Source organism: Delphinus delphis, chromosome 14, assembly GCF_949987515.2.
Source record: "Delphinus delphis chromosome 14, mDelDel1.2, whole genome shotgun sequence".
NCBI lineage: Eukaryota > Metazoa > Chordata > Mammalia > Artiodactyla > Delphinidae > Delphinus > Delphinus delphis.
The window spans coordinates 20,430,490-20,449,238 of record NC_082696.1 but is presented as its reverse complement, the minus strand read 5'-3'; the positions used below and the strand labels follow the sequence as shown (position 1 = coordinate 20,449,238).

At 39.4% G+C, this 18,749-nt stretch overlaps 1 protein-coding gene across 8 annotated transcripts in view; it reads left to right on the top strand.

Moving 5' to 3' along the window:
- The window catches only part of UTRN (utrophin), a 497,409-nt gene that overhangs the window by 93,442 nt on the left and 385,218 nt on the right, over positions 1 to 18,749 (top strand). For all 8 annotated transcript variants that reach the window (XM_060029843.1, XM_060029847.1, XM_060029845.1 and 5 more), the window contains 3 exons: positions 2,286 to 2,347; positions 17,040 to 17,132; positions 18,377 to 18,454. In XM_060029843.1, the coding sequence (XP_059885826.1) occupies positions 2,286 to 2,347; positions 17,040 to 17,132; positions 18,377 to 18,454 (233 nt within the window). The remainder of the gene's footprint in view (positions 1 to 2,285; positions 2,348 to 17,039; positions 17,133 to 18,376; positions 18,455 to 18,749) is intronic.

Sequence of the window (18,749 nt, the reverse complement as noted above, 5' to 3'; positions counted from 1 at the left end):
GAGTACTTTTGAAAAGTTTGAATGCAAGACAATTTATCTTTTACAAGCCAACACTTTATTTCATATCATTTACTTAGGCTCATATTCAGACTTTGACCCGAAGATAAAGACTATCATAGAAACATTACCTTTTAATTTTTATAAACATCTCTGTATGATGGGAACCTATTTTTAAAATTTGATCTCATTCTATATGTGATACAATTGAAGGTTCTTAGTTATCATTTGCTAAGGTGACAGGTACTCATTTCTTGGTTCACACTATCTCTAGAGAGGAACCCAGTATTAGATATTTTAATATGTTTTTGAAAATAAGAAGGTTAAATGCTTGGAAAAGAGGTTAAGAAAAAATAAAATGCAGAAATGTAGAAAAATGAATATAAAATGTAAAATAAAATTTATTTTTCAAAATTTCCCCCATTTTATGGTAAAACTTATTAAATTGTATGAATTTTACAGAATTAAGAGAATTTAATATTTATGACCTTTATATATATTTTTGTTCATAGCAGAATTATTGGATTTTCCAAGTACTCTGAAGACTGGTATTTAGTATTAAATTCATATTGGTGGGGCTACTGTAGCACTCTGCAGGTTGATGTGTCTTCCTGCTTTATATACTACATATAATCTCAGCTCTGTCTCTCTCGGGTGTGATGGTCGAGGCTGAGACATTCAGCGTGTCAACAAATCCTCTTGGTTAATAAATGGTTTATATGTGGCATTGATCAGATGGTAGAAAGCCTGAAATCGAGGCTGATGCTGACTGTCTTGTCCTTTCTGGAAGGAAGGCCACCTCTTAGCACAATTAGCAACATGAATTTTCTTAGAGAGCCGTTTTGTTTTTCATCCACTTGCCCCCTTTGTGTCTCAGAGTCAGTCTCCAGTTACCTTTATGGATCTGTAGAAGTGTACTCTTTTCTGACGCTGCTGCTATATTTATTCCAGGAGTGACCTTTTAATTACAAACTCTCCTTCCCGAACAGAGTAAGGCCCAAAGATACCACTAACTTAGTGAAGTAGTGGGTCAACGTCTAATCATGCTATTAGGGATGAGTGAGGAGGTCTGGGTTGAAGGCAGCCCTTTGAAACTGATGCGTTGAGGGCAGAACACACTTGAGCCTTCTCTCTTATTATTTTGCTGTTATCACGTGGGAAGCAGCTTGGCAGTATGCATGGTAGTGGAACAAGCAGCGTGTATATATACAGACAGAACCACAGCTTTCTGCGCCGTTCCAAATATGCCTTACGTAGCTTTCAGAACTACTCAGGGACTGTTAACATGCTGCTTTGTAGGATTTAAGCCAACAATGACTCTGCTAGTTTTAACAGAGAATTGGGGAGCAGGTGAAGAGGATATGATTAGAAGTAACAGAAAGGGTAATATGGATATTTATCTGCCTTGTTCACATATATACTATAATAATAATTATGACTAGAACAACAACAAAGAGCTCAATGCCAACTCCTTCCCAAGTGTTTTCCGCTTACATCCGCAAATCCCCGCAATGCCCTTGTGTTACTTATTCCCCTTTTACATGGCTTCCTTATACCTAACTAGGTCACTCTGCCCATCTCCAAGAAGTTCAGGATGCTTTAGTTTCGTAAGGTCAGTTTTTATTTGTGTGGCCTGGAAAATGAATTTGTAATCCAGACCAAAGTTGGTCATTTTTTTAAAAAAAACGACTCTGATTTCTCGGCTTGTAAAATGTGTAGATTGCTTTTATAGATCGTTAAAACTTTGTCCTGTCAGTCTTACTACAGGAAAACGGGTTATGGAATTGGCTATAAACCTTATAGTAGTGTTTGTTTTGGAGGGTGTAGGACTTGTATGAAAAGGAGGGAAATCACGAGTTTCTTAGTTGCTAAAGGATAGCTTTGATTTTTGTGTTGAATGTTCTACAGCATTTTTATCATGCTGAAACTGCACTTAAACAAAATGCAACAGAAAGTATCGCATATAATACTTTGAAACTAAAGTCCTGATTCTTTCCTCACGGATGTGGGTTTAATGGCCGGTGGTAATATGCTGAGGTGTGGAGTGAGAAGGCCAGCTTCCTGGGAAGGTGCCCGGGTCTCCCTCTGCTACAGGCATTCGTTAGCAGGCTCCGTACATGCTGAACTCGTCAGCCATCCCTTCTTCATTAGCTGTGGATCATTGTGCCTCATGAACTCTACTAATAGACAATTTAAAACTCTCCAGGATGGAGATAATCTTATTTAGCACCCTGAGTAAAGGTACAAGCTCTCATACGTTTCCCTCTCTCTCCTTTTCCCTCCCACAGATGAACACAATGACGTGCAGAAGAAAACTTTTACCAAATGGATAAATGCTCGATTTTCAAAGGTAACAGAGTATTTCAAAAACTTTGATGATTCAGATGTCTCATTCTGGTTGATGGAGTTTGGTTGGAGGTGCAGTGAGTTTTCCCCATGAAATGTTGACCTAACAGAAATCTCCTGAGTGTGCAGATACATTTATTTTTCCTTTATTCTCTCTATAATATGTTTACATGGAAATTCTGGTGTAAACAGTTCATGGTACAAACATTCATGGTGTAAACAGCTCTTTATTTTTACCTACCATTCTCTAGATACCAAGGTGACAGTGTGCTGCTTTGGACTCTGTGAATTCTTGGTACATTTAGGAAATAATATCTCATGGGGGAAATTTCGTGTTAACTTAGCTAAAAAGATGATGATTTCATTTGTGCCTGGTTAAAAGCAAGTTGGTATCATTCAGGTGGCCTTTCTACCTCATGTAGAAATGTTTAGGGATTGTCCTACTCATGGTTATGGCTCATAATGCTTATCTGCCCTGTGTTTCTTTTTTTGTGAACTTCCTCACTTATTTCCCCCAAATCTGTTCTAGCTCAGCATTTCTAACCCACCTGGAACATAATCAATGTTTTGATCAATATTTTTTAGGGACAGAGAATCCTGAAGAGAGAAATTGATAGTGCTATTTTTAAACTTGTTCTGATATAATTATCCACTGGTTATTGGAGTTGGAATTTTGTCCTCTAAATCTGAGACGGGAGGAGAATTTTCAGGTTAATGGATTATAGAACTACACTATAGCAAGATAAAATAAAGAGAGACCCGTTTTGGGGCTTTAAATTCAAACATTTCGTATTTTTCTATTTGAGAAGGTTGCAAAGGCCAGGAAAATAAACATTGGTATTTCTCTGAGGCAAAATGAGAATGTTTTAGGATTGCTTTGAGTAACAGTGCAGTTTAAAAATTGTTCCACATCCCACTATTTACAATTGGTTATCTGATTGCAATGTATTTTTAGGTTTTGCAAGTTTTTGTTGAGGGCTATTTTATCTTGCTTCTGAGAATGTAAGGAATGTGAAAACTGCCTGACTTTGACAGAGGGTCAAGAAGAAGAATTACTCTCTTAATTGGTGGTTTTATGTGTGGGATTATTCCAAAGCAGACATAGGTGTTTTTTGGTAAATTTTTATTTGTTTTGTTCAAGAGGCACAGGTAACATCTGGGTGCTTTAGATTCAACATTATTGAAAACTTTTGAAGTATCTATCTTCGTGTGACCAGATTATGGGCAACATAATTTTAGGAACTAAAAGGGTCTGGACATGAGATATTTTATCCCAAGGGTTTCATGAGTGCTCAGTTGTGTAAGATTATCCATCCTGACTATTACTGAGGATAATATGGTCATTTTCTAGGTAGAGCAAGTTAAGCAGACCTAGTTTTTAGAGCTTATTTGAGTCATTGGGGAAGAATTACCTTAGAACTGATTTTGAAGACCGATTTGAAAGCTTCATAGTCTTGGTAGACCTACATTTAGGGAACATTTGAAACTAGGTGAATTACTTTTGTTCCTGTTCTGTGAGACAAGAGAGAGGTAGACAGTATGATAGGACACAAAAAGGGGAAAGGTAGGAGAATAGAGATTTTTAGACAATTGAGATTTTAGACAATTGAGAAAGAATAATTGAAAATGTTTAACCTTATCATTATTGCCATGAATTTGGCTCAGACAAGACATTACCTTGACAGCACGTGATAGACTTTTGAACTGGGGCATCGCCCAGCAGATCCACGTCATTTCCAGGTCCACAGCCATTATCGATACATGCAAAGTTAGAACCTTGAACTCAGTGCTGCCCAGGTGCTCCTTCACTCTGAGCTTTAAAAATATCCTCACTGCAGTTATTGTCCTGTGACTTCTTTTCCACCGAACGGTTCTCAGTATCTGTTGACCATTTGGGTCCTGTACCCAACCGAATTCTCTCAAGAAGTATCTCAATATTTGTCACGGGTCATTGATAGCTTTAAAAAGACCTGAACACAAAGTCCAGTAGTACTAGAATAGTTTATTTAGTGAACTTGATATTTAAATTTATAATGTATATGTTATTTTGTAATATTTAAATGAGGTCTTTAAGTCCCATGTAAATTCTTTGCCCCAGGAAGCTTGTAATTATTACCAAGACAATGAAAAGACCAGGAAATGTTATCATTTTTAGTAACAGGTCCAGTTATGTAAACTGACATGGAAGCTAAAAGCTTGTTGTTGTTGTTGTTTTTCAAGAACAGTTTTTATTAAGGCCACTATTAGATTTTTTTTCAAGAACAATTTTTTATTAAGGCCACTGTTAAAAGCTTGTTTTGTTTGGAGAAAAATGTCAAAGTAGAGCTGACCCTGGAAACATTTCCTTTCAGATTACTTCTAGTAAGAAATCAAAGTCTAGAAGGAAATTAGGATGGGTCTAGAACACATTTATCAAAGGAATTAGGACTATTTGGATATATAAAAAAAGGAGAGCTCATAGCAGTCACACTAAACTTCAGCCACTTTTTTTCCTTTCCTCTGGCTGTTTTAATTCCGTAAGTCTGGCTGTTTCCATGCTGGTGATTGGGAAAGGGAATAATAGTTCTAAAACTGGGAGATTTCCATAAACTCCCCACAGACTCTTCCTGAGTTGGGATAAGGTTGTATTTGGGCATGGTGTCAGTAAGTAATCCAGAGGCTAGCAAGAGAAAAAAAAATCCTATTGAGGGGAACAGATTTTATTTCATTTCTTTTTTATCCATGGCCTTTGGTATATTTTGATGGACTTTAAAATATAATTATTGACTGCGTCCGCTTCTTCTGTGCAGTATGAGTCCCTCTACAGAGCAATAGTGCCCCTGTGCTGAGAAATCCAAACAGCCCCTGATGGCATCTTCTGCCATTTAGGAATTTGTTTTAAATTCCTCCCCTGGACATCTCCTTCTTGAGGCACCCCACCCCCCACCCCCCTGCCCCCAGCCAAAGTCTCAAGTGCCAAATCTTGTTGATTCTAGAGCCATATACATTCAACATTAACACTGTCCATTTTTCTCCATCTTTTCTGACACCCCCCTTTGCCAAGTCATTATTATCTGAGTTAGGAATAACTGCGAAAGACTTTACAGTGAGTAGAAAAATTAGTGGGAGTCCTGTCAGCTCAGCCATCTGGGTTATCTGCTTTCCATCATCTTTGAGCTACTGTACAACTCAGTGAGTTGTAGAAAAAGATAGTAATGCAAATGTTCTTTATCCATAAAAATGCAAAGTAGCTGGAATGCAATTGATTATTTCCCCTTGGATAGACTTGTTTTTGCATCTGTTGTAAATTTATTTCAACTTTCCTTTATTGCATACAAACATGTTTTTTTTTTGGCGGTACGCGGGCCTCTCACTGTTGTGGCCTCTCCCGTCGCGGAGCACAGGCTCCGGACGCACAGGCTCAGCGGCCATGGCTCACGGACCCAGCCGCTCCGCGGCATGTGGGATCCTCCCGGACCAGGGCACAAACCCATGTCCCCTGCATTGGCAGGCAGACTGTCAACCACTGTGCTACCAGGGAAGCCCGATGCTCTATATTCTTAAAGTGTTAGCTTTTGAAGCACTTATCATAATTGTCCTTTAAATAATTGCATCTCAAAATATTTGTCTCTCCTTTCCTAGACAGTGGTATGCTCCATGGGTGCAGGGCTTCTGGCATTTAGTAAGCACCCAGTGAGTGTTTGTAGGCTTAATAAATAAATGAATGGCAGTGACAGAAACATACATTTAAATACCTAATACTGTATATATCCATAGACCGGTTGGAAGTGGTTGTATTGGAATTAGATGGGAGTAGAGTGTGGAATTGAGTGCAAAATTGTGTTATTTCATGGAAACGAATGCATCGGGGCTTTTGCTCCATTTATTCACAAAAACAAATCCAGTGATGCAAAGTTTCTGCATTTACCTGGTGTCTTGGAGATGTGCTGGAGAGATTGTTAAATCATCATTTGGATTTAATACATTTGATTCTCTTATTTATGGGATAGGATTCTTCGAATAGGATCCATCTACTAAATTCATGGTGATGAAAAATGAGATTTAAAACCATCTCAATTCATTTCTCGATAAGGGATTTGGGAAACAGCTTGAGAATACTGAATAATATTTTGATAGCTAAGATAGCATTCACTATAAATATATATTCTTTTTTGCTGCAAGTCCTTGTTACTGTGTCACAGAATACACACCACTTTGGAGTCTGGGTATCCTGAGAAGTAACACAGTGTAGAATAACTTATGACTGTTGGGTTTTGAGAAGTTATGAAGAGCTCTGGAGAAAATGATTATCTAAAGGAGATCAGAATTAGGAAATTAGATACTTATTCCTGGATATGCTGCTCATTTATTTGTGACCTTGGGCAAATTACTAGCCGATTTTTTTCAGGTCACTTGATTTTTATTCCTTTAGCTATAAAACACACTTGAGTGTAATAGCTTGCCTCGTGTTGCTAAGAAATATTGAGGCATTATTGTGAAACATTATAGGAGATTATAATTACTTCGGAATGCTAAATTAAAACTCTATCAGGGACCACCCCCTCCCAAACCTGTGGTAATCCCTGATCCGTGCTATTCATATATTTTAAACCAGAAGCAGAAAAAAGCATTGGCTCATTAAGCCCACTTTATTCCACTGTCTGGTGGGTAAAGGTTGAGGGTTCTGTTCACTCTGAGTCTAAGAGCCTCATTTGTTAGTGAGCTGTTTTCCCAAGGGAGGCAGTGAAGGCCTCACGGTCCTAGTGTTGGGAAATTTGTTCTGACTTTGAGCCTGCATTTTCTCTGGCTGACTTGCAGAGCTGCTCATCTGTCAGAGCAGAGACGTACACATTGCAGAAGCACTTTTATCAGTTTGCTGAGGTGGTTCTCAAAGGAAGTTTGAAAATAAAGGTTAGATAGAGAACAGGCTGACTTAAAAATGCTGAACTTCACTTCGGGCAGATTTCTGCTTTTTCTTTTTCGAAGACAAAGATGAGCCAAGTTTTCATTTAGTTACTATTCCACACTTGAACTTTAAATTGATAGGACTTAAGAGGACATCTGTGAAGCATATTTTACACGTTTTGGCGTGAAGAGCGATTCCAGTGTGTTCCATTTGAGACAGTGGGACATTGCTTTCAGTGTCCAGTTGTTTGCAACTTTGTTCACGTGGGAAGTGGTTGGCCACAAAAATAGACGTGGGAAAGGATGTGTAGGTGGGTGCAACAAAAGCAGTCTGTAGATGTTTAGTCCTCTTTTTAGTATCGTGAAGGAGACTGTACAGTCTTCCTTGTGTGATGATAAATAACATGTATAGTAGAGATTTGAGCTGGAGTTACACACTGGGTCTACGATTGATTTATTTTCATGAATATGTGTATGACGACTCAACTCATTGTTTTAGGGGGCCATAAATATTCAAGCGGTTCCTTAAGTTTCAGTTTATGTCTGTTCACCAGTACCCCTAAAGCAAAGAACAAAATGCATTTCATATTCCTAAACAGCTTCCAGACATGTTTTAGCTATATTATGTAAATATGTTTGGGTTTTTTTTTTTTGCTGTTGTTTGTTTTCATTCAGTTTGATTGTTTTGCTTCCAAACATTACACTTGTAGAGTGACTTTCACCTAGTTACTGTGGTTAAATTAAAGAAACTATACATAAATGTTATTTAACATGCTGTGTTTGTACATATTGAGGACTTAATAAATGATTTTGATTGAGCCTATTAGTATTTGTAATCGTTAAAACAAATTTGGAAATTTGGTAGTATATGCTGTGTCTTTGTAATTGATGATCAATTTTGGTATTGATCTGCTGAGAAGAAATTCCTTTTCACCCTTCACCTAGAGAGGGGAGAGCAGAGCCACCTACCTTGTGCTTTTGCATTCAGCCCATGTGACCCCACCATCTCCCCCTTCAGAGGTGGGCTCTGATTGGTGCGTGGATGAGTAGGTCTAGGTCACCGTGGGCCAGTGAGTTATAAAGAGAGGATTGTTGAAGAGGTGGTGGTTTTGGGGGAAAGAAGCTCTTTCTGTTAAAGAGGACTAGGAGACCCTGGGACCATTTTCAACTGTACTTTTGCCTTAGGAAGCTTTTAGCTCCAAGGGCTACTGGTGGGCACCCTCCAAGCATGGCTAATCATGAGGGGAGCCAGACTGGGTGGGGAGTGGAGGTATCTGACACTGTTATTTTTATAATCTGTTGGGAAAATAAAAAAATCCTCTCACAAAAGATCTTTATGCAACGTAGAATACAGAGAAAACACTTTGTTATTGAATACTCATATCAGATGAGGTGCATGCAGGCAGTTGGTAGAAGACCAGAAAGTCTGGACAGAATTTCACACAAACATACAGTAAAGTAGAATAAAGAACAACGAGAGGGGGCTTCCCTGGTGGCACAGTGGTTGAGAGTCCACCTGCCGATATAGGGGACACGGGTTCGTGCCCCGGTCCGGGAAGATCCCACATGCCGCGGAGCGGCTGGGCCCGTGAGCCGTGGCTGCTGAGCCTGCGCGTCCGGAGCCTGTGCTCTGCAACGGGAGAGGCCACAGCAGTGAGAGGCCCGCGTACCGCAAAAAAAAAAAAGAACAAGTGTGTACTTCCTGGAGAGACAAATGGATTGTCCTTGTGCTGGTCTCCTGTCAACCTCCAGAGAGACTTTTGAGTTAATTTTGAGGTCTTTGTTATTTTGTTTTGGAAAGTTGGAGATGGGTTTATCTACTTCCTGACCAAAAAATTGGGCCTACTATGTTTTTAAGGAGACACCCTAAGGAGAAAGAAGGGACAAGGCAGCTGCCTCTCCTTTATTAAACAAAGGAAATGTTCTCTCTTCCTTTACATTATCATTATCAATGCCCTAACTAGTGCCACACCCTGGTCCCATGGAAGCCTATCTTTTGAGGAGCTGCATTCTTCAAACATTTCCAGTGCTTTGCCAGTTGTACATATATGGAATGAGCTGTATTGTTTGTTGAGTCGGCCTGCAGACCTTGCCTGATGGGCATATGGAGTTGGGGTTTATTCAGCCTGCAGGCCTCGCCTGGTTATTTGCCCATGGAGTGTGCAAGTGGCCCTGCCCCTGGCCGCCAGGCGTGGGAGCCCACACGTGGTTCCTTATCATCCCAGTTTTCTCAGCACTATCTCGGTTACTTTGCTTACCAAAATCAAGGTAAAAATTCTGTTACATGCTGTTTGACTTTTGATTCTCTGAAAGATGTTTGATTTAGCTTGTGTTTTATAGTTTTTTGTAATTTCTAAGGTAAATGCACCTTCATTGCTTTGATTCCATTGTAAGCACTGCATAGATCACTGCTGTGTAGTTACTATGACACGAGTAGGATTACCTGAGCCATCTGTTTCTCCAGTCTCTCTCTCCCTTTTCTTCTTTTCCCCCCTCTTTCCAAACAAGCTTCTAAGCGGAATCTTGTTCGGTTCTTAAGAACTTGTGCTGAGCACCATGAATTCATAAAGAGAATGGCTGAGAGCCACGCACTTACGAATTCTTTAAGCGACTGTGGCACATTTTGCTGGTTTTCGTTTGTCAAGGTGCTTAACGACCTCCTTGGGCATTTTATTGCACTCATTTTGCTTTTCAGTCGAAAGCAATGCTGCTTTCACTCTTTCACCATGGGGCTGAATCATAAAGTAGACATTGAAGATTATGCATTCTTCATTTCATCCATTAAGCTATATGTGTCGTAACTGTGATGAACCTAATTTCATCAGTTTGCTTAATTTTAACTAGAGATACCACTTTTTAAACAATCTATATTTATTTTATACAGTATTACACATTACAAAAATTAGATAATAGAAGAAATCCAAAGAGACTTTTTTTTTTTTTTTTTTGTGGTACGCGGGCCTCTCACTGTTGTGGCCTCTCCTGTTGTGGAGCACAGGCTCTGGACGCCCAGGCTCAGCGGCCATGGCTCACAGGCCCAGCCGCTCCGCGGCATGTAGGATCTTCCCGGACCGGGGCACGAACCCATGTCCCGTCCATCAGCAGGCGGACTCTCGACCACTGCGCCACCAGGGAAGCCCCAAAGAGATTTTTTAAAACCACTTGTAATTCCATCATCAAGAGAAAAAGTACATTTCTGTTGTAAAATACTTAAAAGAAATCCATTTACACATAAACATAACCGAAATGACATTGTACCTAGTGCTCACTGATACATTATTGGTTTTTAAGAAAATGAAAAATTACAAGAGCTACATTTTTATTAGTGCTGAGATTTGGGATTCATAAATTAAAGATTCTGGTTTTTAAAATATTAAAAGAAATATTAAATTAAATCATTCACTTCTTTTTGAGTTTTTAAAATAACCAACTCCTTGCAAAAAAAATCACTCAAAAAAAAAGAGAGACTATAAAACTTACAATATGTTATCACATGCTGGAGCATCATTTTAAAATTGATTGGGGTGTCAGATTGACTTGAGAAGAATGCAAAAACATTATGGTATAAACACTATGTATGTGTATATATATATATATATGTATGCCATATAAATCCATGTGTATGATACAGAATTAGACACACACACAGACACATACATACCCACACATGCTGTAAACAGTGGGGATATTAACTGAATTGAGTAGACTGCCTCAAATCCTGTTTTGAAAATAGGAAGAGTATAAATAAATGACAGAGTAATCAAACAGTGTGAAAGGGCTCAAATTTATTATTTGTAAGTACCATCATCAGACATGGTAGTGGTGAAAGCATCTAAAAACTGTTATCTTTTCACTCTTCTCCATATTATACACAGTTAATAACTTCATTATTTATAATGGGATTAGGTAAATCACAGGATAGACTCTGTACTATATTTCTTACTTGGTGCAAATTTGGCAGAATCAAGGTAGCTCATAAATCCCTTTTGCTGTGCTCCCCATGCTTGTTGGTACAGATTTGGTTTACTCTGTTTAGATTCTGAGTGCCACGAAGGCACAGACTGTGCTTGTCATCCCTCACTTGGTTAGTGTCAGCAGGGCACACCACATAAAGGAGGCCGTCTTCTGAACCCAAAATCCAAGCCCCACTTCTACTTCTGGTTTGTTTGTTGTCTCTACAAAGCATTAACATTTCACCCTTTTAAGGACTGCGAACTGCACTTCCTAAATTTTGCTTTCTTATTCAATCTTTCATAGACTTTTTTTTTCCATTACTACTACTACTACTGCTGAAAAACTTGACCTACGATGGAAATAATTATGATTTGCGAGTATTGAAGAAAGGGGAGAATAATTCAGTATTAGATTATTAGATTAGAGAGAGGGCGGAGAGCAGATCACATGGGATCTCTTATTTGGAGTTTGAATTGTATTTCCCCGTGATGGGAGTCCATTAGGTTAAAGCAGAGACATGACATGATGTGATCTGCACCTTGAAATTAGAGTTATTCTGACTCTTATGCAGAAGTAAAGAGGTTGGTTGGCCTGGTATTGGAGATGTGCATGAGAGTGGGGCCACTAAGGAGTAGTGGTCACCTTCGGAATGTGTTTTCGGAGGTAGAAATGACAGGGTTGGTATGGATTAGACATGAGGAATGAGTGAAAGGAGAAGAATCTGGTGTGACTCCTTTGTTTTTTCGGACTGCGCAAGTATAATGACTCTGCTGGTATTTTACAATCAATCGTATTCCCTAGTCTGTGGGTGGTGGTGGTGGTGGTGGTGGTGGTGGTGGTGTGTGTCCGTCCTTTCCACAGAGTTTCTCAGTTCCTCAGAGGACTCACTGTTGACTGATCTTGTATTTCCCTAATGTAGTTACGCCCTATGAGAGAGATTACCAGTCATCCTAGGATGCAGTATGCCTGTAGACAAGATTTGTTGATCCGGCACAGTGTTTTAGGACATTACAAATATCAGGAGATTATACACATAAATTCAGATTTCCAGCTCTTTTGAGAAACCAGAAGTCCTACCAACAGTGGGCTGGGATTCTCAAATGGCCGCTGCTGGCTGAAACTGAGCACTGGCTCTTTCAGCCTTTAGGGCTGGCTGATTCACCAGGTCTGATGGACCCATCAGGTTGGCCGCATTCAACTGAACCATCATGTATCCATGACTGTATCTGCAGCCCTTGCCTTCCCTCAGACCCCGGCTTATCCCTCCTGCATTGTGATGACAGTTTGCTTCTGTCCTCTGACATTTTCGATTCAGGAGCTTCAGTGTCTCAGCTGTATTAACGCTGGTCCCTGTTGGAGTCAAAATGGTGTTAGAACTGGTGGTAAGAGAGTTCAAAGAAGTACAGGGGACCAGGGGATGAGAGGAGGCAGCCAAAGCGAGTCACCTGTGACATCTGTCGTTTGGATTCCTATCATGTGGCCTTTGAAATTTTTTTTTAAGGTTAAATGCGACGCAAGGCTTATCTGTCTTCCAAGTTCAGGATTATTCATTTGTACTATTTTGTGTTTATTGGAAAACTGTGGAAACCCTTGCTTGTAAATGGGGAGGGTGACCTGAACTTGGTGTTTCTGCAGGGCCAGGCACAAAGGAGGTATTCACCAAATATTTGTCCAGTTGAATTATTAAACTGTATTCTGTCTGTCAGAGAAGTTTCTGCAAATAAGTCTTCACAAAGAATCAAAAATCTAAATAAGACTTTAACCGTCAGGCTGAATCAGGTCTTATTTTTATTAAACGATGACTTCTGACATTTCCCAACTGTTTCCCAGGGTGGATCCTATGTTTAGAGCCTGTGATTCAGAAGTACCAGAGATGCTTTAAAGCCATAAGCTTGGAAAAAAACTTCATTCTTAGTTCATTTAAATGTGGTATATATCTTGCTGCCCTCTTTGGAAAGTCATTAAATATACCTCCTCTGCCACACCACTGATTAACTGTTTCCTTCCCTATATGTCATGACCCTGTGACCTCATAATTTTAGTAGCAGTTTAGTGTGGACTTTGAGAACCTGGATTTGGAGTCAGATCTTGTGGTATCACATCCTAGTTCTGCCTCTCGCTCGTCATGTCACCTCTGTGTCTCAGTTTTCTTACCTTAAAGTTCTATCATAAAGAAACAAAGAATGCATCTAAATCTCTTAGAGCATATCTGATACATAGTAAGTCATGCTATTATTATGTCTAGGGACATTTCATGTTTCCGTTGTCTGTTTTTGTATGGCCCACGAGCTAAGAATGGTTTTCACATTTTTAGGTGGTTGCAAAAAGTCAAAAAAGGAAGAATATTTCATGACATGTGGACATTATATGAAATTCAGATTTCCACGTCTACAAATCATGTTTTGTTGGAACACAGTCACCATTCCCATCGGCTCATCCGTTTATACATTGTCTGGGCTGCTTTCCCATCTTGACAATAGGGTTGAGAAGTTTCGATAGAGACCACCTGGCCAGCAAAGCCTAAACTAAGTACTATCTGGAACTTTACGAAAGACATTTTCTGACCTCCGTTGTAAGGCACAAAGCACTGAATCACCATACTTATAGGTGTTACTCTCCTAGGTGGTAGGTGGAACGGGCTCTTTGGTATAGTTTGGTTCTTTCCATCTGCCTATGGGACGTTCCTAAATTGCATTTGTCAGGAATAGGTAGTATTTTGTAGTGATTGGCTATGTGTGTGGCGAGTGTGGGTGTGTGTTTTATATGTAAGTTTTGAACCACAGTTTTGGATTTGTAAGAGCCCTGGTACCTTCCTTCATTGTCCAGTGAAGAGATCCATGGGCTGTATATTCCCTCCTGCAGGTGTACGTGGCTCTTCTGAAGGTACCAGATGGGAGTACACGCCAACCATGCCATCACTGGGGGTGGGGTGGCGGAGTGTTAGGAGAATAGGCACACAGCACAAAACTTATTTCTTACTGATCGCCATCAATATTTATCTGAAATTTGGAAAAAGAATAAAGAAATTGCATTGCTGTTACTGTCTTTTTTTTTTTTTTTAAAGAATATAAAGGCATTGGTTTCCCTAGTATAAGTGATTGACTTCTAGAAGGACAGAACTGTGTCTCAGTTCCCTTTGTTTCAAGAGAATGCTTCACAAGGAGTCTTTCTCAAGATTTGTTCCTCAATAAACAAATGAATGACCCGGACAAGAGAGAGGAAAAGAGTGTCTCATGTGGAAAAATTAATGCTGCCTCTTAAATGAACGCCTCCCACTTTACCACTGAGCAGCAGTGGAGCCTAGGGAAGAATCCATTGGGTTTACTGTTGAGTTATGTTGGTCTCACAGTGCATGCCTAAAGCACAGGTGTGCTCTTGTATCATCATGTTCATTAGTTTCGAATGGGATATATCCCTCCAGGTCATCATATTAGTGAATTCGGGACTTGGAAGAACTTTCTCTATGAAGTGACGCTTACATGTACTCAGGTTCAGAATCTGCTTTTCCGTTCCTGCCTAAGATGAAGTGCTTATTTGTTCTACCCATTCTTTCATCTACTGTTGAAATTTTATGGCACTTTTATGACAGTAGGAAACATTACTACTGTAATGATATGATAATGTACTGAATGATAGTATCAGCCATTTACTGAACATCTGTCATCTTAGTGTTTAACAGATGAGCCAATAGATGTAGAAAGGCCACTTTTCTAAAGTTACACGGCTGGTAGGAGGCTTGTCTACAATGAGGTCATCAGTGGGCGTACATAACTATTTGTAAGATGGACTAATATTTATATTTACTTTATTTTAGTCTATGCTGATTTGTGTTACTTTGTTTCTTTTTTGGAAAACGGATACTGTAGTGGATTTGAGAAGGGTTAAATGCCGCCCAGACATTATTTAGCTGCCCTTGTCATCAGTAATTCCTAAGGTCCTTTCTGTGCCTAGATATCCCTATTTGTTTCTCCCATGAACTATACCTATGTTGTTGTCTCTTTGCTCTGAGATCAGAGTTGTTCACGTCTTCCTGAAAGGGAATCTGGGTATTTGGTGGCTAGTTTGCTGAAGTGTACTTGGGTGGGTTTTGAGAGGAGGAAGGTAAGAGGTAGCAGATGATCAGGGCTACTTCTGCCCTTTGCTTTTACTGAGAGCAGGTAGGAAATCTTTAATGTGCAAAAAACTTCCCTGCTCTGCCTCTTGAAGTATTGCCTCTGGATCTGGTCTCCTGCATCACTCAAATCTGTTTATCATTGTGATCGATGGAGATAATCCATGTATCTCTGACATCGTCACTGCTCACACAGTGGCAGCTGGAAATAGAAAAGCAGCTTTGTTTCAGATATAAATAAGTCATAGTTTATTCTTTACTGATTCTAAGGTGAAGACTTTACCATACTTCCTCTCATTTAGAGTATATGAACTATGGAAAAGCCACATGATAGAAATCACTAGTTTACTATACATTACACATAATTAAAAATGTAAGAAATCAGGAAGAGAGGAAAAAAGGGAAAATGCCAAGTTTTAGGAAACTTTAGGATGGCTTCCTTCCTCCCTCTCACCCATTTCAAGCTCAGAGTAAAATTTGGTTTCGTGTGACTTTATATATATGCTTTAAAGTGAAGAATAAAGAATATACAATAATTATTGGTTATAAAATATCTCTATTATTGACAGGAAGTAAAACTGTTAATCTCTGGGCATTTCATATTAGAAGGGAATAATTTGATTCAACATAATCGTACAACATTTATTACACTGTGCTTTATAGCTATCTGGACATTTTCACGTAATATTCTTTATTTGATCTTTACAACACCTGTGATTTAGAAAAAGGTAAACAGTAGTAAGTAGCTGATTTAGGTTCACCAGTTAGTTAACGGTCAGACAGATTAAAACTGAGGCGTCCTGATTTTCTGTGCAGTGATTGTCCTTTGCATACAACCATGATATCACACACAGACAGGCAAGGTCTACCTGTGAATGGGGTAGGATTTTCTGGCATGGACGCTAGAATATGTTTATCAGGGGAAGTTGATGCTGTTTATTAGTCAGAAGCAAGAGTTTAGAAATTCTATAGGTTTTGTCATTCAAAATACAGGATGGATACTGGATTTAGACACAGAGCCAAAAGTGTCCTAATCATTCAGAAATTGGGACCTAGAAATACAGACCTAGTGCCTGAGAGCTGAAATTGAAGTGGAGAGCTGAAATTGATGATGACGTGACCTGCTTCCATAATGGAAATACCAAAAGCCATGCTTATCCTGTGAATGTAAAGTGCAGAGCTGGAATAAGAATCTGCACACTTTTCTTTGGCCTCTGGAGACCGCTTTGGCCTCCAGGTGCTGTATGCTCATGTATATTTTTAACACATCTTCTCTCTCAGGAATACAATGGACCCTCGAACAACACGGGGGATTAGGGGTGCTGACTCTGTAGAACTGAAAATCTATGAATAATTTAGTCAGCTCCCTCCTATCCCAGTTCCACCTCAGCGGTTTCAACCAACCACGGATCATGTAATACTCTAGTGTTTACTACTGAAAAAAAATCCATCTGTAAGTGGACCTGCACAGTTCAGACCCATGTTGTTCAAGGGTCAACTGTACATACAAGGCATATTGACATTAATCACAGTTTTATTTGCTCCCTTTCTAAGAAATAATGCAATTTATCTATTTCAGCTCAAAACATTTGTTATAGATTTCAAAGTTCTTTGTACTTCTTTCCATACAAGGCAAACTTGTATAGTCTGCTGATCATCCAGACTTTTAGCTGGAAGAAATGAAACCATTTATTTTCCACTTATGTATGAAATTTCTGCTGCTGAAATTGTACGTTTTCTTTTATAGAGTGGAAAACCACCCATCAGTGATATGTTCACAGACCTCAAAGATGGAAGGAAGCTACTGGATCTTCTAGAAGGCCTCACAGGAACCTCACTGGTGAGGGATGCCATGTTCAAGAACCAGACTAACGGCATATCTCTCATCATTACTGATACTTGAAGACCCTCTTGGGGGTCCTTTCAATGTAAAGGCTGAAATAGGAACGTTAAAAAGGGGTTTAAATGAATTTTTTGATTGAGCAATATTTAGGCTTTATTGAGGGCTCTATTTTTATGAAAAAAATACTTTATGTGTTTATTGCTCTCAGACAGTAGAGAATTACAAAGAAGAGCGGATATGTAAAGAGGGCATAATGTTTTGAAGAGTAGAAAGTAGAGACAAATACATTTAAATGTTATTTAACAAATAGTAAAAAAAAAAAATTACGAAAACTGATGGCATTTATTTTTATTCAGATTTTCAGTATTATCTTCATGTTTGTTCCGTCATCAAATCCAACTCTATTGCTTTATGTGTGAGGTACCCAATACTCACACAGAAATAACTCTGCCAATGAAGACGATGTATTTTATGGGTACAACCTTTAACACAAGAGGTAGAATGACTATAAAAGGTATAGAGAGATGCACTGCCGAAGATGAATTTCTTTCTTGCCGAAGTGTGCGGTGTTACAGTCTACCTTTTGCCTTCCAGATGGTGGGTAGGCACCTATTGGAGAGATTGATCCCTTTGTCAGATAAGATTCCCTGGCCAATGAGGCAGAAAGAAGCCTCCCAGATCACCTTTCCCTGGGTGGCAATTCCAGTCTTCCCAGTGGGCCCTTGTAATCCTACCTGGAACCTGGGATAGCACCTCTGAATCCTCTCTGCTCTGTCTACACTAGTGCAGGGTGGAGGGGACATATCTTCTAAATCTTTCTTCATTCTGCCCAACTAAGATAGAAGAAGCTTTGTCCCTGGTGGAGCATTGGTTCCCAAACTTGTTTGCATCTTAGAATCACCAGGGAAATCTTTTATAAATTCCAAACCCAGACTATACTCCAGACTCATTAAGTCACAGTCCTTGTTGAACACAGGCACTGGTATTCTTGGAAGCTCCCTAGGAGATTCCAGTGTTCAGGCAAGCTAAGGAACTACTATCTTAAGGTGCTGTTAGTGGGAGAATTTGCATTCTGTCAACACCAGCCTTCATGGTGGCTTGAGAACCAACCCAGCCAGAGCTCCTGGTACAGAGGGGCTCTTGTGTGCTGAGCTGCTGTTCCACATGCATCTCAATGTCAGTGTTTGACAGCAACATGGAGGGACTCTCTGTCTCATTCGATTTTGTGTTCTGTTTTCCAGCCGAAGGAACGTGGCTCCACAAGGTTACACGCTTTAAATAATGTTAACAGAGTGCTGCAGGTTTTACATCAGAACAATGTAAGTTTGTAATATGACGTTGGGGGGGTCCTTTGATGCCATCGGGATGATTTATTTTGAAACCAACCACCTGCTCTGGACATTGGCATCAACTGAGTTTTAGAAATATTTTTCTTATGAGACGTATTGAACCTGTTCTATGAGTGAAGCAGTAGTTGTGCTTTTTGTGATTACTTTATTGATCTGTTGTATAAGTAATATATTTTTGAGATTTAGGTTCACCTGATTCTCTAAAGTGAAATTTTTCTTGTCATTTACTTATATTGCTGTCCAAACGAGCTAAAACAAAAACCTG